At 44.1% G+C, this 23,784-nt stretch overlaps 1 protein-coding gene across 1 annotated transcript; it reads right to left on the reverse strand.

Moving 5' to 3' along the window:
• Nucleotides 1-261: 261 nt before the first annotated feature.
• On the reverse strand, nucleotides 262-23,732 carry znf219 (zinc finger protein 219). Its single transcript, XM_074699363.1, has 5 exons — nucleotides 23,580-23,732; nucleotides 10,824-10,908; nucleotides 8,293-10,582; nucleotides 7,984-8,130; nucleotides 262-4,877 (listed from the first exon to the last, which is right to left on the reverse strand). Exons 3-5 carry the CDS (start codon nucleotides 10,577-10,579, stop codon nucleotides 3,697-3,699), a joined length of 3,615 nt encoding a protein of 1,204 aa, XP_074555464.1. The 5' UTR covers nucleotides 10,580-10,582; nucleotides 10,824-10,908; nucleotides 23,580-23,732; the 3' UTR covers nucleotides 262-3,696.
• Between the last annotated feature and the right edge of the window lie 52 nt (nucleotides 23,733-23,784).

Here is a 23,784-nt window from a genome sequence, read left to right on the forward strand (position 1 = left end):
TAAATTTTTTTAAAAACATATATGTCAACATAAGATCCTAGCAAAATTCACTCACAATCCATGTGTTTTCTCCAGTTGCTGCATTGTAACTCAAAGCCACAAGAGGGCGCCCTTTCTCCACATTTGTGCAGCTCTCCAGGCAACAAGTGCTGCAGTCTGAAGCTGTTTGATTCAACATGTTGGTCAACAATCACAAACATACAAAACTGGTCACATCAGAGACACATCAACAACAAAAAAAGAACATTCCTTTGAGTTTACTTATTTCTAATGCATTTTATTTTTATTTTTTTATCTGTCCACAAAGTCATATTAGTCACTACTATGTTAGATCAGTTTTTCCCTCACTGCAATGGCAGTAAACTACACAAGAGCCCAAACCCAGCACGGCCGCTTCGCCTCGAGGAGATTTGTCCTTTTTGAAATAAAACACCTTCATCACAGTTACACCTTTTTTTCACATGATGATTTTAGAAATTCAGCTTCGAGTTTAGTCTGACGACGTTATTTAGCATCAGAGGATAAGGTGCAGTTTTCACATGAGTTACGATAATCACAGCCGAGCCGTGATGTTTTTTTTGTGCAAATGTTGAGTGATAGCTTCAGAGTCAGACGAACGCTACGACAATTTATTACAAGTTATTTAAAAATAATGTTTTTCAGTGAGATGTACTAAAACTGAGAAATATCCCTTTACTTTAGACAGGGCAGGGTCTTTTTTTATTTCACTGTTGTTCGCAAAAGCTACAAGAGACATTAGCTAACCCAAACCCAAAGGATAATAGTAGACGATAATTGAAGAAACTTTTTCTACGGTCATTTTGAGTTTATGTCAAACAGACTTTGCCTCAAACAACAACAGATAAAAGTGGTCCACATGTTCATCTGACTCTTTAAAAGTTGCAAGTACTTTTCTGTGCAAGAATTTCGGGAAAAGTCAAAGGCTGCCTCCTACATTCAAATCTCCGGAGAACAAAATCGAAAATCTGTCAGAAATTTCTGTCATTTGACATTTTGATTGACTGGCAGGCTGTTTTATTCCCGTCTGCCTTCGGGAGGAGTCGAAGAGACCGTCGCTCAAGGTTTGTGCTCTCTTTAAAAAACACAACATCTCTAGTGCTATCTGTACAACATTCAACAACACATTTCTCTTGTTTTTGTCTATTTTTTTTTTATCTTTTTAACCATAATGCCAAAAACAATAATTATCATCATCAGAAGAAGAGCGTTTTTCCATCTCAACGGCATTGAACGAACACCACACAAACTGAAATAAAAATCTAATAAAGGCCTCGATACCAGATAGTACACGTCACCTTCAAGTGGTGCTAGAGATCGACTGTTGACGGGCGAAAGAGGGGCGTGGGGGGGTATAGCAAGCATGACGAAGAGAGGAATAGATGAGAGGAAGAGGAGGTGAATTATCAAGTTTTAGTGTCACGTTGGACATGTTTTGGCACCTTAGAGATTAAATACGACTCGTTGGAGTAACTTGGGCTTTGGTTTACCAGGGGTTAGTTTTAAGACCCTACATAGATATAATTCTGTACTCTACAGGTTAGGTAGTCTATTCATTCAAGAGTCTAGCCATGCTAGATTGTAATAAGGCCTAGTGACCTTGTTTAAGGCCGAACGGGCCCAACAGAGAAATCTGGTTTGATAGACCTCTCCAAGGAGGAGGAAGGGGTCAGGAGGTGAAGAGAAAGAGATCAGGAAAATGGGCTGAAGTGATGATGAAGAAGAGGAAGAGAAGAAGAGTGTGTGTAGATATAGGCTAAGTGCTTTTGGTGAGTTTTACAAAATACACCAGGAAGTGCTTGAAACAGAAGGCACGATGGCGTTGACAGTAGTTGTTAAGGAGACACCACTAAGGGACTTTCACTACGAAACTCATAAGGTGCTCTAAGAAGGAACTGAAACACATTAATGCACATTAAGATGTGGTCGCAGGTGTAGGATACTCCATCAAAAAGAAGGGTTAGGGTCAGGGTTAGCCCTAGCCCTAACCCAAGTCGATAAATAGTGGTTGTTAACTCGTGATTTTCAAGAATCTGCTCCAGCAGGTTGGATTGTTTCCGTTTCATGATCCGAGAGTTGATAATCCGAACTTTCTTTAACAACCAGTTCAACGGTTGGACACTCAGCAAATACAGCTAATCGATGGAGTAAATCTATCCAAACCACAGCTTCACACGTTAAAAACGACAACAGAAAGTGACGACTTCCACTGAAAAACGTTTGGTCTATCCATAAAGTCAAAAATTAAAACAACTACTTTGGGAACTCAAACCTTGCACAGTGCTCTGTATAGACATTCCAACTAGTCTTAGCTCACAAACATTATAATCAATATTACCTATATTGATAACCTTTTTCTGTAAGCATCTTGAAATGAAAATAAACAAAAAATCTGCTTTTTTTTCTCGTCTTTACAAAAGCTACACATATTCTACTGGGATGTCTATGCATTTGTTAGTGTTTTAATAATAACTCCTACCATTGTCTTTTCTTTTCGTATATAAAAAGAAGAAGAGAGGGGACCTAGTCATCTAAAAGACACCGTACCCCGAGAGGACAGTTTGTTTTTCAGATTGAGGCAGGGTACTGCTTTCTCTTCCTCGACCTGTGGAGACAGGAAGAGCTTCCTCCTCGTTCGACACAGTTACTAAGTCTCTGTCTGTTTAAGAAGGTGTCAGGCCATTGTGTTCAGGGGCTCCTACAGCCAGACTCCCACATTGCGTTTTGTTCTTTTCCACCTTTGTAAACGCTGATTCTCAACCCCTCTTTATCACATTATACATTATTTATATCAACTGCTTTTTACTTCTTCTCAACTTGAACCGACAGTGGCTACGTCACGCTGCCAAAGTAGCTTTTCTTTTACACCTTAACTATTCACAACACCCTAGAACCACTTTGAACAAATATACTGTTACTTAAACTGTTTTAAACTGTATATTCAGATAAAATAAATGACCTATCAGAGCCTGGGTGCAAAACACAACCAGGAACTCCCTTAACAACATACATGAACAGGCACTAACTGAAAAAAGAAAGAATGTTACAAATTCTTATCTCTGTTTTTCTTAAGGACAATCGTCTAGGGACTTTTCAGACAAACAAGGCAGTGATAACAAGTCAAGGGAACTGTTGCCTCATACCTTAAATTAACACCAAGTAGCTTAGCTTAGCAGAGTTCAGAACTTTTCGGAACTAAACGTTCCTCATCGTGAAAGTTGAGTTTTCAAACCGCAGTCATTTCAGAGAGCGTCTCTTGTACATCCGGCATTGCATTGGTCAGATAGGTAATCTTGGATTTACAGTCCATTGTTAGTGTGGAATAAATGTAACTGGAATGATGCTGTAGAGGCCACTCATCTCCTTTGTGGTCCTCATCCAAGTTACCAATCTCAAAGTGGACTTGGAACAAAAAGTAGAAAACGTGGCCTTCAAAATCCTGAAAGATTTGGATTAACTTTGTGGTTGTCAGAACAAAAGTAGAGGAATAATATCACCGAGAGCGCAACACCATCCTCTCCAGAATCTCAAAAGACAAGAACTCTCCAGATATTTAAGTAAAAAGGTGCAAAACCTTGACCGTAAACCTCTTTCTCGCCCCGTCTTCAATCCCGTGTTGAATGTAGCTGAAAAGACCAAACCAACTTCTCCAATGACGACAGAGTCATCGCAGCCGTTTTAATCTGTTAAGACTTGGTCTTCATCCTCCTCCACCATGTGGTTGGAGCTCAGAGCAGGTGAAAGAGCAAGGGACATCCTCAGGTCATGGTCCTGGGAATCCTCCAAACTGCTGTTCTCCAGATTCTCCTCCAACTCTTCATCCTGCTCCTCTTCATTTCCCTCCATCTTCCCGAGGAGAGTGACGTCGCTGGCCATGTTGGAGTCTGAGTGGTTGAGGGTATTGTCCAGATGTTCTTCACCAACTTCGGAGAGACCGTTCAAGGTCTTGGCCTGGGTTGAGGACCATTCCCCCAAAGGTGCCTTGGACTTGACTTCATTTGCATGCCTCCATACTGCCAGGGAGTCCAGGTCAGAGTGGTCCCTCTGTGTCTTGGTGACTTTTGGGACTCCTTCGTCCTCCAAGGAAGAGGAAGGGGCTCTCTTGCGTCTGGACTTACTGGTGTGGTTGACCTGGAGGTGCATGGCCATGAGCTCTGATGAGGATGTGCGGAAGGGGCAGAACAAGCACTGGCTCAGTTTGACTCCTGTTGAACTGTCACCTCCGCTGTCCCCTCCAGCAACTACTGCTCCTTCTAGACCACTCATGCCTCCATCCTCCTCCATCCCTACAGGGCCTGGAGAGGTACGACGGGACAGATCCAGAGGTTCAAACCCAACCACTTGAGTTGACGGTGCAGGTCCGTCTTTGTCACTCGACGGCTGAACCATCCGGCTTGTTGTAAGGGGCTTACGACGGGACACTTTAGGGGCCTTGGCTGCAGGAGCCTCCCTGATCCAGCCCCCTTCTATCCCACCTTGATAAAGAGCTCCCATCACCCCAGACAGGTACCTGTACTGGGTCTCCAGATCGACGTCCCTTAGAGCTGCCAGGGCCTTCCGATGCTCCCGCTGGTCCGGAAGGCCCAGGAGCCAGGACTGCTGGCCTGGCCGAGTGGTTGGGGAGTCGGCTTGGCCTCGGTTGACCGGGCAGTGGTTGAGCTGGGATCTGCGCTGCTTGGGCTGCCCAGAGGTTCCAGAGGTCAGGTTGTTGATAGTGGAGGCGAGACCGGAGGAGGAGGAGTTGGAGGAGGCCGCCAAGGCATTGCGTTGCTCCCTGTGGTGGCGCTGCAGGTGGTACTTCAGGGAGCCTGACTGGGTACCGGCATAGTCACAGTGGGGGCATTTGTAGGGTCTCTCACCTAAAGGAGGTTAGAATCACAACATTAGACAGGGGGAAGGGTGGAGGTCCAAGAAGTTGCAAGCAAAAGCACATTTAAGCTCATTCAACGTGTTGGTCCAAATTCGGGCCCATTAACTCTTTATTACCACAGATTTTTTTTTTTTTTTTTTTTAATGAAAGGCACCATGACGCAGTTGTTGTTTTTCTTGTCCTACTTTGTACTTTTCTGCAACCACCATCATCATTTCACTAAATCTTTTGCCTCCCTTGGCATCGTAGTGGTGAATGACAGCTGGCCTCAAAGTTGCCAAAGTTGAGAGGTGACCATTGTAATTACCACACCTCATATGTGTTTGCTCCTGGGGACTAGTTTTTTTTGACTGGTGTCGGTCCGTGGGTCAACTGGTGCCGGGCCGCGCATAGAAAGTACTCAACTTACATTATTTCAGTTTGATTTATTGTCTGATTCTGAATGATGTTTTATTTTGAAAAATGAACAGATTATCTCTGTCTATGACTCTTTCTTGATGCCAAACCCCCCAAGCTAGCAAATGGACAAAGAAAAAACATCTTTGGAAAATTTCAGCAGGGTAAAAGAGACAATGCGGAGACAGAAGAATAGCTGGTCCGTGGTGCAAAAAAGGTTGGGGACCGCTGCTTTATATGGAGTCAATTTGGTACCATGAACCAGTTGACGGTCAATGCTCAGGATGCACTGATGCAATTGGTCCCTGGTATGGCAGACTCAAATGGTGTGACTGGATCCATGCTCTTCTGTGTTAACCAGTGTCATATTTCCTTAAAGTGATACTCCAGGATGGAAAAAGTTGGGTCCTATCACAAGGTTTAGGGCAGAAATTACCCCCACAGCAGTGTTTTTGTGCAGCAGAAGCCCAGGGCGCATGCACCAAACACCCCCTCCCTGCTCCTCTGCTGGTTTCCTCTGCACTCAGACGGGGCCATATTTTACTTGACCAAAAACACAAATAAACGGACTCCCACCAAAAAAATCTGGTATCCGTCTGCATTCACGCTTTATTCAAAGTGAACGGCAGGTTGTCCTCGCTCTCATAGTAACTCATCTTTGCGTTGTTATTGCATAATTCGTCCTGGCAGACTACCTGCGTTTGTTTATATCTGGCACGCCGTGCGCGCGGACTGATACACTAAACGACGAGCGTCTCGTAGCCAGCTGTGGCTCTGCAGCGGAGGTAGCGCCGTTTTACGACACAATGAGAACTAGAGCCTTATTTAGCGGTGTTTTTGTGTGAAAGTAACGCACTGAAAATTCTCTAAATAAAGCGTGAATCCAGACCCATATCAGATTTTTTCAGTGGGAGTCTGTTTATTTGTGTTTTTGGTCAAGTAAACTATGGGCCCGTCTGAGTGCAGAGGAAACCGGCAGAGGAGCAGGGAGGGGGTGTTTGGTGTGAGCGCTCTGGGCTTCTGCTGCACAAAAACACGGCTGTAGGGGTCATTTCTGGGTTTGCAAAGTTAGAAAAGCAAGAAGTTGCCAAAAAGACAATTGGATTGGATTTTTACTGGTTGATGCCAAAGCATATTGGGACTTCAAAAGTGGAATAAAAGTTAGTTAATGCTAACCATTTGTTGCTAAAATGCAAAAATAGTGGTAGTAAAATACACCTTGCCTTGCCTGTGATGGATTACATAAAGAAATTGAGTGTCAGTGGCCTTGACATTAATGGACGTTGTTGGCTTTATGGCCTGTCAAAATACATCCAGAATCTTGAACCCCTTATTTAAAAAAACGGTTGAAAAATCCACCAATGCAGTCTTTTGAACACTGGCACTGGTTGGTTGGAGATGTAGTTACAGGTTTTGAAGGGAGATGGCAGCATTCCATCACTGGTTAAGAGCACACTGTCATGAAAGACAGAGAGACGAGTGCATTATACTGGGGGGCAGAAAATATATAACACGTGGAAAGCGTTAATGATCTTTGTTATACGAACAAAAAGACTGATGACGGCACCAGAACAATGGGATCTGTTGGGAAAGAAGTCTCCAGAGCTGAAAATCTCATAAAGACGGCAATATCAGAAGTGTGTTATTACAATTTGATGCCTTCACTTAAATTACTGACCATGTGGTAATCACTTGATGATACAGGGAGGCAATACTGCACAAGACAAAGAGCTGCATGCAATCATGAGTTATATAGCTGTAATTTGATAGGTCCTGTCAGCTGTGGATGAGTATTCATAATGGCAAAGAGATTTAATTCAATGCATTTTGGGCACTGTCTTGCTGAAAAGACTTGGACGTGGTCCAGTTACCAGTTGCTGGGGATTGGTGGCGTCTCTAAAATGGTGAATTGGGCTCTGAATTCATGATCAAATACGTAAAATGGAGGCAAATAACAAGACATGCTAATGACTCATTCCGATAAAGTGGTATGAATATGGAGCGAGTGCTGTGAGAGTTCCCAATTTTCATTTTCATTGTCAAATGTTTGTTTTGTTTCGTGAAGTGTTGAGAAAGCCTGCCACATACGGTCTCTGTGGTCGCACTTGATGGGATGTTACTGAAGGAAAATTTAAGGAAAATGACAAAGATTTCTTTTTTTTTTCCTTTTAAGGCAAAGTCAGCCTTTAGATTAAACCCATGTTACTGGGAGTTAATGAAAAATCTGAGCGCTTGCTCTGTTGTTGACTCAGAAATCATCAGATTAAACAAAACCAAAAGCGCCTGAGCCAAACATTTTAATTTAACAATTTAGAGAAGAGCAATTCAAGCCAGAAAAGAAACTACAGCTGTTTAATTATGGGGAATGAACTGGATTTCGTGTCTTTCTTAGAGATGAAGTTACAGGATAGTAAGAGTGAGTGAGCTTTAGCATTTTTTTAGCAGTATGAATCCCTGGAGTGGCTTGACGTTCCTGAAAGAACCACTCTTAATATACCCTCCAGCAAAACAGAAGTTGCTCTAGTGGAGCTGCTCAGTTGCCTGCAGAACACAGGCTATGATTAGCTCGAGCCAACTCTCAGGGGCCAATTTTTGAAAAAGTTGTGCTTCTAAGCAAGGATGCTCGATGAAACCTTTCCAGGGATTTATAAAGGTTAAAAAAAGAAAAAGTGTTTTTTTAAACTTGTAGCAGCTCTCACCTGTGTGAACTCTCAGGTGCACTTTAAGATGGTGTGAAGAGCGGAAGGCTTTACCACAGTAGGGGCAGTCTTTAATCCCTCTACCGCGCACTCGCTCCCTGGTGGGAACTGAAGGTATGGAGGAGACTGAAGTCAGGCCATTTTCTCCTGCAAGAGAAAACGGGTGAGGAAGTGTTAAGATAACAGCTGGTGTGAAGAGACTCCTGAGAGCGTCTATTTGTAATAGAAGAGCAGTGAAAAAATAAGAAAGCGCCATTATACGTGGGCAAACAACCCTAAAGACCGAACAGGAAAGCATGAATGTGGTACCTTTGAAGCTTGAGATGACAGGGTGAAACCCTGCGGCTGCTCCGGCTTGTTGTGATCCTCCGCTGTGCAGTTTTGATTCCGGTCTCACGTCTCCCGTTTGTTGGGATCCACCACTGTGCAGCTGCGAATCCAGTCTTAATTCACTGCTCCTTCCGAGCCCCGCGCCTCTACGACTCCCGCTACCCTCCTCCTCGCCGCTGACTCGTTTCTGAGGCCTCTGAGTGTGAACCCGGGCGTGGACCACCACCTGTTGCAGACTGCGAAACAGCTTCCCACAATCAGGGCACTCCCAAGGTCCTCCCGCTCCTCCAGACTCGTCTCTGGGATCCAAGCCCCCAAGGTAAGCTCGGACTTGGTCGGCCTCGGTGATCACTGAGCTGCGACCTTGACCTCCTCGCTGGTCTTGCCCTTGCCCTCGCTGGTGGGGTCTCTGCTGCTGCTGCTGAGCGACAGCCAAGCTGCGAGCCACCAACTGCCACCAAGTGGCCTGGTCCCCTCCCTCTGTAACTGACGCTGTTGCTTCACTTCTAGATGCTCCTGATCCACCGACACTGCCGCCCCCGTTACCCATCTCTGCTACCTGTGCCACTGCCTGAAGTCTCTCCATGCAGCTGGCCCCGCTGCCATCACTGGGCAACCCCAGATACCCCAGGATGGCTGATTTGCTTGAGCCCAATCCAATTCTGCTTCCAGTGTCCCTCTCAGCTCGTCCGTGTCCTCCTCTGCCGCCTCCTCGTTGTGCCAGGAGAAGGCTTGAGTAGAGGGCGTTGAGGGACTGATTACTAGCAGAGCTTTTGGCCTGGTGTTCAGCACCAACTTGGCCCCCAAGGCCTCCCAACCCTGCCTTCAGGCCAAGTTTGTTAAGATGTACTTTCATGTGGTTTTTGAGGAACCAGGGCTCCTTGAAGCCACGGCCACATACCTGGCACTTATGGTCCAGCGAGTCCTTGTGCTTACGCATGTGTCCCTTCAGGAACCACGACTGGGTAAACCGCTGTCCACATGTTTCACAGCGAAATGCTGGCAGTGAGGAAGTCGCAACTACCGTAGCAGCTGAGGGAGCACTGGGAGTCGGGGCTGGGGTGTGAGTTGGGGTGGGAACAGGAGTGTCAGGGGTCGCGATGACCGGTCTTGAGTTGAAGGCTGTCGGGAGAGAAGGTATGTCAGGGGAAGGGTGGCACTCCTGCAAGTGAGACGCCAGGCTCTCCTCCTGACTCGCGGAGAAAGGACAAAGAGTGCATTTATAGGGGTTGTGGAGAATGCGGACGTGCCGCGCCAACTCCGAGGCCGTGCGGAATTTTCCTTTGCAGGCATGGCATCGAAACGTGGGCGCAATGGGCGTAGACGCACCCTCTAAGATAGTCGCAGAATAAGGAGAGGTTACAGAAATGGGGTCTTCCGTAAGCGGAGGGGTCAGTGGTGTGCTGTCATCCAGTAAAAAGTTTGGGTTCTGCTCCATCTGAAGGCCATCGTCGAGACCTTTGACCTCTCCATCCAGATCCTCCTCTTCCGTGAGATGCTGGATGAGACTCCCTGGCAGTAAACGCTGGTTTGAGTGGCTTCTGTGGTTCTTGAGTAAGTCTTTGTGGTTCTGTTGGGTTTTGAGATGCTGCTTTAGGGGTGCTGAGGGGAGTCCAGTCCGGTAGAGAGCTGAAGTGCGGCGGTCTCTGTCCAGACTGTGAGCTCGGGCGTGAAGAGACAAAATACTTTGGAAACGGAATCTCTTCCCGCAAACGTGACAAGGAAACTTGAGCGCAGGCCCCGATGAGGCGCCGCCAACTCCAGGTATCGCCCTCGTGACAGTTTCTTTCTGGAACAGCTGGAGGTCTAGCTCGTCATTGCAGTTCCCACTCTGCCCTGATGAGAGGGCGAGCTCCAAGGCCCCGAACCCGAGGGTGGGTGCTGACGGGGTAGCAGGAGGAGAGGAGTCCAAACACGGGCTGCAGGCTGCTTCTTGCCCCCCTCCTCCTGGGAACAAAGCAACTGCTGGGGTCGGGGACGGAGGGACAGCATCCAGCCCTTCCTCTTCATCGTCGTCGTCGTCGACATTGTGGTGGTTGTTGTCCTCGTGGAGGGGGAAAGGAGAAAGCGGGAAAGTGGGTGTAGTGTCGAGGCTTTGAGGGGACGGTTCGGGGCTCTGGATGGGCAAGACGACAGGGCTGTCGGGTAGAGAGTGCAGGGTGTGAGGAGAGGAGGCCTGGGGGCTGTGGTCCAAGGATGGCAGTGTGGGGGGGGACTGGGGCTGCTCACAGGAAAGAGACAGCACACACTCTGGCGGAGAATCCATCCTCTATCAGAACAAAACACAAGGAGAAGAAGAAGAGTGAGTGGAAGAGCGCTAACTTCAGAAAACCCAGGGGAAAGTTAAATTTACATGTGGTGCATCTTAAACTGCGACACGACCTTGAACAAAACTGGAAAACATCCAAAAAGTAGATCGAGTCAGATGGTTTCGTGGAGATGGATCCAGTGCCAGCGCGTGTGTGTGTGTGTGTGTATTTGCAAGAGTGTGTATAAGAAGAGAGGATTACCAGCAGTGCGTGTGATGTTATGCCATTCTTTAGTGTCTCGGCTGATTGGGGACACACTTCTGTGGCGGCCTCCTCCTTTAGTTTTCTGGGGACGAACATAAACAAAAAAACGCTGATGACAACACGATGACAAACGAGGCACTTTAATTTGAAGCCTGCTTTATCAAATAACCCAATAATGCTGCGCTTAAAACGAAGGTGTAGCCACTTAAAAACAAAACAAAAAAAAACAGCCCACATCATGATGTGATTATCTGTTGAAATGAAATGATCATTATCCGCGCAGGTGGAAATGCTCTTTAAAGACTTCTGATGAAACTCGCTGGGAGACTCTTTGAATGTACTCCACCGTAGATGCTAATATCGGAGAATCAGACGCACACTCATTATGGCGCCTTTTTGAATCTTTTAGCGCTAAGTACAAAGTAAATCCTCATTTGATCTCCGGTGGGTGTGGGCGTGCTCGCTCTTGAATGTGTAACAGGTGTGCACCTGTTCCTTCACAAAGCATACTGTAAGCAACATATGGGACGATTAGCCACACACTCTGTGTCCGTGTGTGTGTGTATCTGTCTGTTAGTGTGTGTGTGTGTTTAGGCGCTAAGGGCACCACCACAGGACATGGAGTGTCCCAAACAGGATGGGCGCGCGATGTTTTGACTTCCCCACACACCCTTCCTGTGCACTCACACAGAAGCAGCTTTTCACTTAAAATCCTGACTGTATACACACAAAACACACACTTTGTTTGCACTTATCCACAGTGATATTTGTGAAATCTACCGCCTGGGTGTGTCAGATTTGACCTGCAGACTGCTTAGTCATGGCTAATCTTGTGGAGTACAAATGCTCATTCTTATGTCGACTGCGCTGCAAGCATCACCCAGACATCCGACGCAGTCAGCGAAAACGTAAAGTGTGATATACAGCATATTGAACACACGCAGGCATTTCTGGCAGGCCGCGCTCACACGCCCAAATATTTTGAGTGCACAGCACTTTGCACGACTGGATTTATGCACATGGGCTGTTTTTTTTTTTTTTTCCGGCCATCATTTGGCGGAGTTGAGAAGCAGCAGAGGCGCCCACAACAAAACAAAAGGTCATCAATCATTGTGGCAAAACAATGGAACATCTGTGCTCGCAGGTGTGACGCCCATATTTGTGTTCACGCAGGGGTATGGCCACATATGTGTTTATATGATCTGTTGGATTAGTGTTTATGCATCTGTGTGTGTGAGTGAGCCTGGATGACAAAGAGATTCTCATGTAGCCAGTTGACATTTTAGCTCAGCTATGACTCACAGGGATATCACACCATATCAATCACACACACACACTGAGTCCTTTCTTAATCCACCATTATTGTTCTTCCTTTCCCTTTCTGTCTTTCTTTCTCTCCCTGATTCATACTCCTCCCATCCCCCTCTCATTCCCTCCCTCCCTCCCTCCTTCCCTCCGTCTATTATTCACTAATTTTCTTTCATTCTCTCCTCCTCTCTTTCTTTCTCTCCTGCAGTGTTGCCAGTTGGCAGCGTGCCAGGGAATGCTGATATCAGCTGGTAGATTGGGCCCTGCCAACATGGCGAGGAGCAAAAAAATGAGAAAGGAGGCAGACAGAGGGAGAGACAGAGGGGAAACACACACACACACACACACAAAACTGGGCAGCAGAAAAAGAAACCGTCAGAAGCGACGTGAATGAAAATGATTTAATGTGATTGCCAGCGTGGTGTTGAGGGGAAAAGAGGGGGATAAAGGTAAAAAGACAGACACGCTGGAACAGAGAGCGGGAGAGGAATCAGAGTGTTGGAGTGGCAGGCTGGGGCACAACATAAAGAGAAGTCAACACAAAGACGTATATGTAGAGAGGAACAGGAAGAGAGGGCGCAGGACGTATCTGCGGCGGCGGCGTGTTCGGTCTGATGGAATTATCATATGAATATCACCATCACAATGCATTGTTCTACCGTGACGGTGGCTGTCGCCAACCACCGGCCCTGTCATGCCAATAAAGACAATTTGGATAGATGGAGAGAGGAAGATAAGGTGCTGCAAAGGATGCAGGGTAAAAAAAAAAGGGGAGGGGGGTTGTGGTGGGTGAGGGACACAAATCAAATTTGAATCAGGTGGAGCAGAAGCGCGTTGAAATCAGGTGCAAATGAAGCACGAAGAACAGTAAAGTACGCGTACGTCCACGTTCCTGCAAATGCATCGAAGCACTTTTGGAAATCACGAGTGCAGGTACTCAACAAGGTGTTAACTGTCAGCTTCAAGAGACTGAAACGCTTTCTCTACGGAAACCAGAAACCAGATATTTAAAGCACATCAAGGAAATGCATTTTTAATGTCGGGTGCAAATGTGAGGTTTGAAGAGGAGGGACCCAGGAAACACAAAGAGGGGAACAACAACCCGTACAGCACGCTGTTGTTGTGTCAAGCATTGCAGCAAGCACTTAAATACCTCCACTGGAAATTAGTTTTTATGACAGGGGTCGATATGTCATCTTCCTTCCTCTAAGACTTAAAAACTGACAGCTACTTCTGCCACTGTGTCGCAAGGTGTGTGTAAAAGAAGAGTAAGTGGTGGTGGTGGGGGTTGCTGAGTCATACATCAAATCCCTTTGAAATATTTGCCAAGGAAGTCGGAGCACAATATGTTCAGACAAGTTTATTTTTTTGGAGTTGGGGGGGGTTGATGTCATTGTATAAATATCCACTGAGTGATACGCTTTTATTGTGAAGGCAGTTTGTGCAGGTTTGTACACGCCAGCACTCAACACATCATAATTGTAAATGTGAGGGTGTGAACACCTTTCACTTTGTGCCTCCAACAGTGTCGGTGTGTGGGCAGGAAGCACTTTATCTGCTTGGCTTTACATTAATGATACCAGTGTTCGTGTCTGTGGTGGGTTGTGTGTTTTTTAGCTGCCGTTTGAAGCCGAATATCGCGGGTTGCAAAGTTAAGTTTGTGAGGTGCGTGTCTCTGTAAACAAAAACTGTAGCTGATGGATTTTTGATGTTTCAAAGTGTCCCAGTAGGGTCCACAGACAAGCCAAAAACCTAATAGTTAAAGTTTGTTTTTATTAAAGGCAAAGAATTTGTGGCATAGAAATCCTGTAATATCAGGACAAGAAAACGCCTGTGCAGAAGTTAAGCTAACAGGCCCAAGGGCAACACCCACTCAAATTTTGTGAAACAACTTCTTGGATGAAGAAGTTGTGAGAATTCTTTAACATCTATTCAAATCATTTGTGGCATCTTTGGGGTCCCAAAAATGGGCGGGTCCTACCAGAGGTTAATGCTGAAGTTTAGCAAATATGTGAATGAAGATGTCAAGAAGAAGAGTTTCTGTAACATTCAAGAAGTTTTAGCCAAAATGATTTAAGACAAAGAAGTTTTGGTGCTGATTTTCTGTAAAGTTTTAAAGGTGGGAAGTTTCGACCGGAGACTGTAGTCTATGTCTGAAAAATTGGTGGACAAAAGATTTTGTGGCACATAAATCCTGTGATATCAATTCAGATGACCTTTGGCAATATCATTTATCACTAAAGGTAAACATCAGAGACAGACTCTTGGTTGAAGAAGCTGTGAAAATTCTTTAACATTGATTAAATCATTTCTGACATCTTTGGGAGTCCCCAAAAATGGGCGGGGCTTACCAGAGGCTAGCCTTGATGGTCAAAAAGTAAGTAAATGAAGAGGTCAAGAAGCAGGGTTTCTTTAACATTCCAGAAGTTTCAGTCAAAGTGATTGAAGACAAAGAAGTTTTGGTGTTGATTTTCTGTCAAGTCCCAAAAGTGGGCAGTTCCTGCCAGTGGTTGAAGTCTGTGTTCGAAAAATTTGAACTCTGGCAACATTGTTTATCTCTACAAGCAAACACCAAAGACATGTTCTTGGATGAAGAAGCTGTGAAAATTCTTTAACATTGATTAAATCATTTCTGACATCTTTGGGAGTCCCCAAAAATGGGCGGGGCTTACCAGAGGCTAGCCTTGATGGTCAAAAAGTAAGTAAATGAAGAGGTCAAGAAGCAGGGTTTCTTTAACATTCCAGAAGTTTCAGTCAAAGTGATTGAAGACAAAGAGATTTTGGTGTTGATTTTCTGTCAAGTCCCAAAAGTGGGCAGTTCCTGCCAGTGGTTGAAGTCTGTGTTCGAAAAATTTGAACTCTGGCAACATTGTTTATCTCTACAAGCAAACACCAAAGACATGTTCTTGGATGAAGAAGCTGTGAAAATTCTTTAACATTGATTAAATCATTTCTGACATCTTTGGGAGTCCCAAAAATGGGCCGCACCTACCAGAGGCTACCCTTGATGTTCAACAAGTAAATGAAGAAGTAAAGGCACATAAGGAGTTTCAGCTGACCTGATTATAAAAAAATAGGTTTTGGAGCTGAATTTTCTGTCAAGTCCCAAAAGTAGGCGGGGCTTTCCAGAGGCCAACATCTTAGTTCAAGGAAGTAAATGAAGAGGTCAAGAAGCAGAGTTTCTTTAACATCTGAGAAGTTTCAGCCAACATGATTGAAGACAAAGAAGTTTTGGTGTTGATTTTCTGTTAAGTAAAAAATTGGTGGAAAATATCATTTGTGGCACAGAAATCCTGTGATATCAATTCAAAGGACATCTGCCAACATCGTTTATCTCCACAAGCAAACACCTGTGTACAAGTTTTTGGATGAAGAAGTCATGAAAATTCCTTTACTTATACTCAAATAATTTCTGGCATCTTTAGGGTCCCCAAAAATGGGCGGGGCTTTCCAGAGGCTAATGTTGATGTTCAAAAAGTATGTGAATAAATGATTCAAGATAGAGGATTTTGTAAGTTCTTTTTTAAGTACCAAAAGTGGGTGGTCCCTGCCAGAGTTCGAAGTTCATGTTTGAAAAATTTGTGGACAATAGAAGTCATTGCGCAGAAATGCTGTAATAGTATCTGAAAGACTCTTTGCAACATCAAAACCCCCCAAAAAAGATAGATGATGTCAGGAGTTAAAGTTTGTTTTTGCAAAAGTCTATCAAATAATTTTTGAGACGGTTATCCTGTGACATCTTTACAAATAATTTTCTGGCAAGTTGTAATCCCTACAAGTTGGCCTTTTGAACATGAATGTGACTAGGGATAGGTACCTTTCACATTTGACACGATACGGTACCAGTTTTCAGTACTTTTGTGTATTTTTATGCGGTAATAAATACAAATTTATTTAATTAAAAGTCCCAAGTTTTCTTTATTTAACATATTTATTCTTCGATATATAAACTTGCAATGCTGTGTTCATGTCCAGTCCAACTTTAGACAGGAGCTGCCCATTTTGGGAGCTTCAGCTGTTTCCTGATGTCATTTAAAAAGATGTTTCGGGATTTCTGTGCAACAAGTTCAGTTCCTCAAACACTTTAAGCTTTGAAAATTGGTGGTTCCTGGATCAAAGTCTTAATCAGTTCCTATCTACTGGAATCTACATGGAGTAAAATGTTGGAAATCGGAAAAAAGGCACCTCAACAAGTGAAACCTCTTTCTTCTTTAAAAGTTCCTGCATGCTGTCTGTATTTTTTGACTTTTTCTATGGTCCAAAGTCTAAGTTCAGACACCTTGGACACTGACACTTTTGATGCTGCTTTTGCCGTCTTCATTGTGTTTGTTTCGAAAGCCTTTCTTTGTGACTCTTGAAATAAGCATCTCTAAAATCTCCGGCCTGGGCCTCAGGCTGTGATATCTTTGTGTTTGAGCCCTTACAAGTGCGTCTTTCTTCCAACTATATTGCTTGAACTCTCATGTGATGGAGTCGGCGCGAGGTGAGGTGTCCTTTGGGGATGATTGTATGTGAGAGTGACCGCAAAGAATGTGTATGAAAGTGAGGATGAGCGGCTGGAGAGGGGAGAGGAGAGGAGAGGGGGGAGTCGGCGCTCTGTGAGGTACAGTATAATTTAGCCCTGTGGTTTTTATCGCGTGGTCACGTGGCGAACTTCCCCACAGACGGTATTCATTTCCTTTACTTCACCTTTCCCTGAACCCCCCTGCTTCACTCCCAGCTTCGCACCAACTTAGTCTGGCTCTCCCCTCCCCTCCCCTCATCTTCGGCTCTAGCAGTGATAAGGGGAAAAGTCTCCCACAGTGACTCCTCCTCCTCCTCTTAGAGATGGCTGACTCCTTATGTGGAGAAATGATACTTTTATGAATCAAAGAATTTGAGTTGCGATGCCAAAACGAGGTTGAAACTACCTTGGAAAGAGGCGACAGGGACTCGTGGCGCTGCTGGAAAAAAGTTGTCCTTCAAATGGCAACAGAATGAAAAGTAGTTGACCTTTTTGAACCATATTTTGTATTCAAGAAGAAGAAGAAGAAGTTGAAAAAATGATACTTTCAGCTCAGCTTCTGGATCTTTAGTCTGCGCCACTTTCTCCATCGCCACTTAACACCATCCTGCTTTTTTTTCCACACATCTGCCAGCCTAACCTTCCCATCTCTCCGACTCTTTCTCAATGAATCCCTCCGTCAGCGGAGAGCACGAGCCGACACTTCCCCGCAGTTTCAAAAAGCGCCAAACTGGGAGATCTGAGCAGGCGAGTCTGAAACATCACAGCAACTCAGCAGAGAAACAGGGCTCTCGCTCCGAGTCATACGGGCCGCGCGGTGTCTAAACCAATGAGCGGAGGCGCCGGTTGACTCGTCTGATTCAAGATTTCAAGACTCGGGCCTTGAAAGGAGAATTGGTTTGGAGCGCGCTGGATGTATTTATCTTTGAACGCCGAGGTTCACCTGCAGGGGTGAGGAAGAAAGCAGCAAAGAGAGAGGTGAAACCGACGTCTGTGTGATGTTTTTAGTCTCTAATCAAATATCCAAGCGAGTCCTGAAAACTGTCAATCAGACTCTGAACGTAAATCTCCCCAAACGTTTGGCGTCCTTCAGGAAGATGCAGACTACCCACACCCTGAGGGATGCTGACCCGACACCGCGACCCCCTTGTGGAATAAGAGTATCGCGTTTATCAGACATGTGAGCACCTATAGGAAGAAATAGAAACTGTTAACATGGGATGATTCTTGACTCCCCCTGGGGAAATTTGCAGAGCATGTGCTCTCTTTCTTAGTACCACCTTTCTTAAAGCACCCTGGATTTCACTTTTTGTATGAACGTTCACTTCATGGAGGTGTCGTTTCAGGAAGAAACGCTTATTTTAGCATCGTGCACAAGGGCACCTTGATGGAATACTAACAAGATAAAAATCAAATGGTGATCCTTGAGTTGCCGAATAAAAATCTAAGCAAGCCTGACCTTACACGGGTTGGAAGGCGAAATGTTTGTTTGGATACTAAATCAGTTTGATTCACAGAGATAAGTATGTGATCTTATTTGTTTTTAGTGGATTAGTTCTTTGTTGTAGCAATGCTTCTTGGCAATAAATCTGATACCTTCTGAGAAAGGTTTAGCAGATTCTTCTTACGTATGATCCGTACAAATGTGACCTTGATGAATTCTCCTACTACATCCAACAAAATGCAGAATTTCATACGGATTTCTCCTGATTCAGTTCTTTCAGGATTTCTCTAATATGTTAAAATCACCTTTTTGTTTCATCAGTTTTGTCTTTTAAGTTTATCTTGTCAGGTTTTGTTTTTGGTCTCGCTTCAAGTTACGTCATTTCTTGCCCTGGAGTTTCCCCGCCGCTTTGATTGTCATTGTTTTCACCTGTGCTCCTTTACCTCATGTATTTTAGTCATCGTCATGTCATTTCTCGTTATTATAGATAGATATATAACCTTTTGCTGCCTAAGTTTTTTGAGTAACGCATGCCTTCTTTACACCAGTGATGCTGTGATTCTGAGTTTATAACTTTGTTAATTTAAATGAAGAGTTTTTCTTCTTGGGAGTTGTGCATCCGGGTCTTTGTTGCCAAAATCCTCGCCATCAGTTTTTTAGGAATTGTTTAGAAGATCTGGCATCTCAACTTTTTTCTAACCCAGCTTAAAAATAGAGACTACAATAAACAAAAAGCGTCAAAAATGCTTGTTAAACCAGATTGATGTTATTACATTTGTGAGGAATACACCTGGTAGAAATGTTTCTTACAAAATATTAGGGATGGGTACAGAATTGGAGGTCGACCGATACGGGTTTTTTGGGGGCCGATGCCGATGCTTTCCAAATTTGGGCAGCCGATGCCGATATGCATAGCCGATTTTTCCAATTTGATATTCAGGCCGATTGTTAAATAAATATATATTTATCACTTTTTTGTGAAACGCAGCAATTTCTGAGCAACTTAGAGAAATCTATTACAACAAGTCGTGTCCAGTCCTCTGAACATTTATTCAGCTTTCAAAACAATGAAATATTTTGTCTGAGTAAACACACAATGTAACAAGCAGTAGTAAACATTCACACTCTTCTTAAAATGTCAAAAAAGAAATTTAAACTTATTGATATAATTTGAACAAAAGTATGTAATGTATCCAAGTGGTTCCACAAGTTTGAGGTGCTCATCTTTTTTGTGCCTGATCAAAAATTGCGTCATTTTATACAACGGATCAAAAATCGGCTTTTTAAAAGAAAATACGGCCGATGGCCGATAGAGACAAATGTCCCAATATCGGCCCAATATATCGGCCAGCCGATATATCGGTCTACCTCTATACAGAATTGGGTACATTTACAGGTACCGACCAAATTCTGTCAAAACTACCAGGTACCGATCCACAAAAAATCAAAAGGTACCATATTTAGGTACCAAAATATATCCTTGTGTAGCAATTTTTCATGCTAGACATGAACACAGCATTATAAAGTTATAAAGTGAAAAATAAACATGCTAAATTTATGAAATTTTTGACTTCATTAAACAAAAAAGGACAGAAAATTGGTACTTTTGAGTATTGATACCGATTACTGGTACTGGGCATCGGTACCGTATTGTTTCAAATATGAAAGGTACCCATCCCTACATATTATTGGACTGTGTTTTGTTATAGTCCTCTATTTTTTAAAACTATCTTCTTTTTATTGCAGGTTAAAAATGATGGTTGGCATCTGCCGTTCTTTAAAAAGTTTTTTTCAGGAATAGTAAAAAAATGTTAGGAGGGAAAGTCAAGAAGAGATTAGACTTTCGAAAGAAGCACAAACTCTGGATGCACAATGGCGCCACCTGGAACGGGGGTATTTCCGCTTCAAAACCGCGCTGTCCACTCTACCTACAGTCTATGGTTGCACCCATGAAAGATTTGTCAAGTCTTCTCTACCAATGTCAGACAGCTTATTTGTCTGCTCCAAGAGACACACCACTACGGTGGCCCTGAGGGCTCACAAAGCTGCAACTTGGGACAAAACAGAAGCAAATTGAGAAAATATCTTCATCAGTTTTTGACAAAATGTGCCCATCATTTAGACCACAACTTATCAAGAGTGTTTCCAGGGGACACTAAAAAGTGATGCACATGTCCCGACAGATTTTCAGTCACATCTCTGTTATGGTTTTCTTTCTGTCAGTTGTGTAGGAAAATGAGAAAAAGTATGTGTTTTTGTTTGATTTATTTAAAATTGTGATGCATCACTTTTAAGTGTCCTCTGGAAACACTTCCGCTGTGTTGCAGAGTATTTGCAGCGCCTTTTCCAAATGATGGGCACTTGTTTTCAACATTGATGAAAATGTTTTCTAAATTTGTTTCTGTTTTGTCTTTTTGCATGTGTTTTCTTAAGTTGCAGCGCTATGAGCTCTCAGGGCCACCGTACCAGACGCCTGATTTGCAGTTTCAGGAAGCTTTAAAAAAATGTTGTGCACAGAGTCTCTGGGAAAGTCGGTCACTTGAGCATTTTTAACCTAGCATAGCACCGGGACTGTGATTTTTTTTTAACGTTTTTTACATTTCTGAAATTAGACAAATAAGTGAATTACTTTAATTTTTTTGGTTCATTTCTCTTTTTAGCAACATATTGTGTTAGTTTGGACTTGAGTCTGTATGTTTTACTAACTTTTGGGATAAAAGGGTTGCAAAGCCGACACTACAGCTTGTAGAAATGTAAAGATACGCTCCGGCAGACTTTCTGCGGCAGGTCATACAGGGTGATATGTTTAAAATCACATCTTAATGATTAGACTCCATCAGGTTTTTCCTTTTGTGATTCACTTCCTGTTTTAAATCCCATCAGGCCTCTTGTTTCTGCACTTCAGCTTGATTTTGCTTCCCTGAATTCCCTACCTGTCCACCTCTGCTGTAGCAACGAGTTGGAAACTGCTCTGCCAACTCACTACAAGTGGCACAAGTGGCGTACTATTTAAGTAAGACCCTAATGCTCTAAATACACGCTAATCCCGAGCAGCCAGCAGAACTCTCAACAGTCTCAAAATGTCACAATGCAGTAGATTCTCCCTAACTGAGGGCAGGCAGGTGCCTCTCCCGCAGCGCACTAATGACCCAATTATATCAATCAGAAGCCTTGATTGGTGCTACACTCCTCTCCTTTTTACTCCCGCTCCCTCTGTCTCTTTCTCCTTCGCTTACAACCCCCCCTTCCCCCCAAAGAGCCACCTGGATGGGGTGTATGTGCCCCCTCAAGTACAGTACAGTGTGTACAAAGATGGGGAGGAGGAGGAGGAGGACACTACTTGAGAACAAATAGCATAGAGGTCTGAATGAAGCAAAACCATTAGACCCTTTTTAACATGGAGACACTGTGCGGTGCATTAGTACAGTGGGTTTTTGTGGCGCATGAGAGCATCAAAAAGGAGACAACCTGGATATTTTGCTTTTCGAATTTCTATTCGTGAAGGAAGTTTTGAGCCAGATTTAAAGTCGTAAAATTTACGCTTTTTCAGGATGTTTAGGAAATCTTTCGTTTGGGGAATCTGTGCAGTAGAAATATAAGTAAATAGAGTTTTAGGACCCTGTTTATAGGACAAGCCAACAATGTCAACCTACTTCCACTCTGCACACGCTCTGAGAAGTGTGACATTTTCTGCTGGGTTTAAAAATAGGGCATTTCAGGATCCCTAAACATATTCCTCTGGATATAGAAAAAGGCGTCATGAGTGTCTGTGGTCAACCCAGATGACACGTCTGCGCCTTATCTCATGAGGAATTTCCTCCTCGCCCCTGTGATGTGCGTCAATAACGTGCAACCATTTTCAGTCGCTCTTTCCCCTCTTCTCTCTCGCGGCCATCTCAATTAGAGGCACATTAATGAAATAAATAACCGTCAACAAACAATGCACTTACAAAACACCCTCACTAACACGAGATTAACCCTGTTCGCGCACAGTGGAGGAAAAAAAAGCGATTAAAAACCATAACAGTGGGACGTAGTTTTTTTTTTTTTTTTTTTTTTTTTTTTTTGGGAAGTCGGGGGTGGCGTGTGTGTGTCATGTCAGCCTATCTATCGCGCTCTCCCCTGCTCCATTTTGTTCTTAAATTTTCTATACAAAAGATTAAGGGAGGGGAAAAGACGAGTGAGCGAGCAAGGGAGAGGACGGGAGGAGGAAGAAAAAAAAAAGTGCCATCATGGATTTCATCTTGAATCCTCTGCCAATCTCCCTGACCGACATCACTCCCCCTTCCAAAAAGCGACATCTTGTCCAAAAAACGCACATTTTATAAGCAGACACGAGAGCCCGGTAACTTCTCCGCGTTTTGCTCACACACACACACTCTCACACACACGTTGCATGCCACACTTGCTATGCTACTTTCTGAGCTTGAGGTGATGTTAGGACAGCTAAGCGTCAACATTGTAGTAAAGAAGAAGAAGAGAAAAAAAAGGTTGGAGGGGGGGAAGAAAGTGTAACGTTGTCGAGCTGTATCAGCCTGTGGATGTGCGCACATCCCAGATGAAAGTGACGGTGCTTACCGAAAACAATGCACTACACAATGCCCAACAAAAGAATTAGTCAAGCTAATCGCATGTAGTGGCAAATTACGCTTTGTAAATCAAGTTGCTAACATCCAAAAATCCACTTTTACGCCCGGACAATATGTCTGCGGCTTATCGAAATCCTCCGTTACGCACTGAGAACTTGTGCCTCTCTTCTTTTCTCTTTTGGTGAAAGCTACTTTTGTCGTTTTTTCACCGGGAGATAATAAAAAAAAGAAGAGGTCATAGCGAAACTGCGTCCCCCTCGTAGCAGCTAGCTTAACACAACTTGGTTAAAGTTGGGCGAAATTCAACAAAATACATCTTTAACCACTCCGAGTGACTTTCCTTGCACTTGCAGCGATCTCAAAGTCCCATTTTCTTCTTTTCCCGACTCGCTGCGTCGACTTGTGTCATGTTTCAGCGATAAACGTCCGAGAAATGTGAGAAAACATCGCATTTTCTGACCGTTTTTTTTTTTTGTCATGTCACGGGCTATAGGAGAAGAGGGCTCGTGGGGCTACATGGATGTCGGCCACGCGCGCACATACACCGGCTTACATACATGACACACACGTAAAGTGTCTCGCGGAGCGCGCGGTTAACATACATACAGACATATACATGCTTCATGGTATGCTAGCTCTAGCGCGCGCGCACACACACACGTCCAAAAAACTGACTGAGACATAAAACACAACAACAACTAAAATTGGCCATTATCCCGAGTGTTGCTCGTGAGCAAAAAGAGGCAACAACAGTCGCTGTAAATTTAACAATTTAGTAAATGTTTCGCCTCCTGTGTGTCGTGCCGCCATGCATAAAAGTGTATATGTAAACAGAGTGGTGGGTTAAATTAAAGTAGATAAATGGAGATATAGGATATATGTTGAAAGTAAAGACTCAGTGTACTTACGGGAGAGGCGGCGAGGAGATTAATGACACGACACGTCATGATTACGTTTCACTTGAATTAAATACATTACGAGTTGGGAAAAAAATGGAAATCAGGGTTGTATACAAGCATACGCCGTTTCCCCCTCCCTCCTCCCTCCGTTTGGTCACCCTCTCCTCTCACTCTCTCCTCCTCTCTCCTCCTCCATCTCCCCTTTTCCTCTCCT

The sequence above is a fragment of the Halichoeres trimaculatus genome, unplaced genomic scaffold (genome assembly GCF_033239565.1).
Source record: "Halichoeres trimaculatus isolate MK-OKI-2021-1 unplaced genomic scaffold, fHalTri1.1 fHalTri1_scaffold_22, whole genome shotgun sequence".
NCBI classification, from domain to species: domain Eukaryota; kingdom Metazoa; phylum Chordata; class Actinopteri; order Labriformes; family Labridae; genus Halichoeres; species Halichoeres trimaculatus.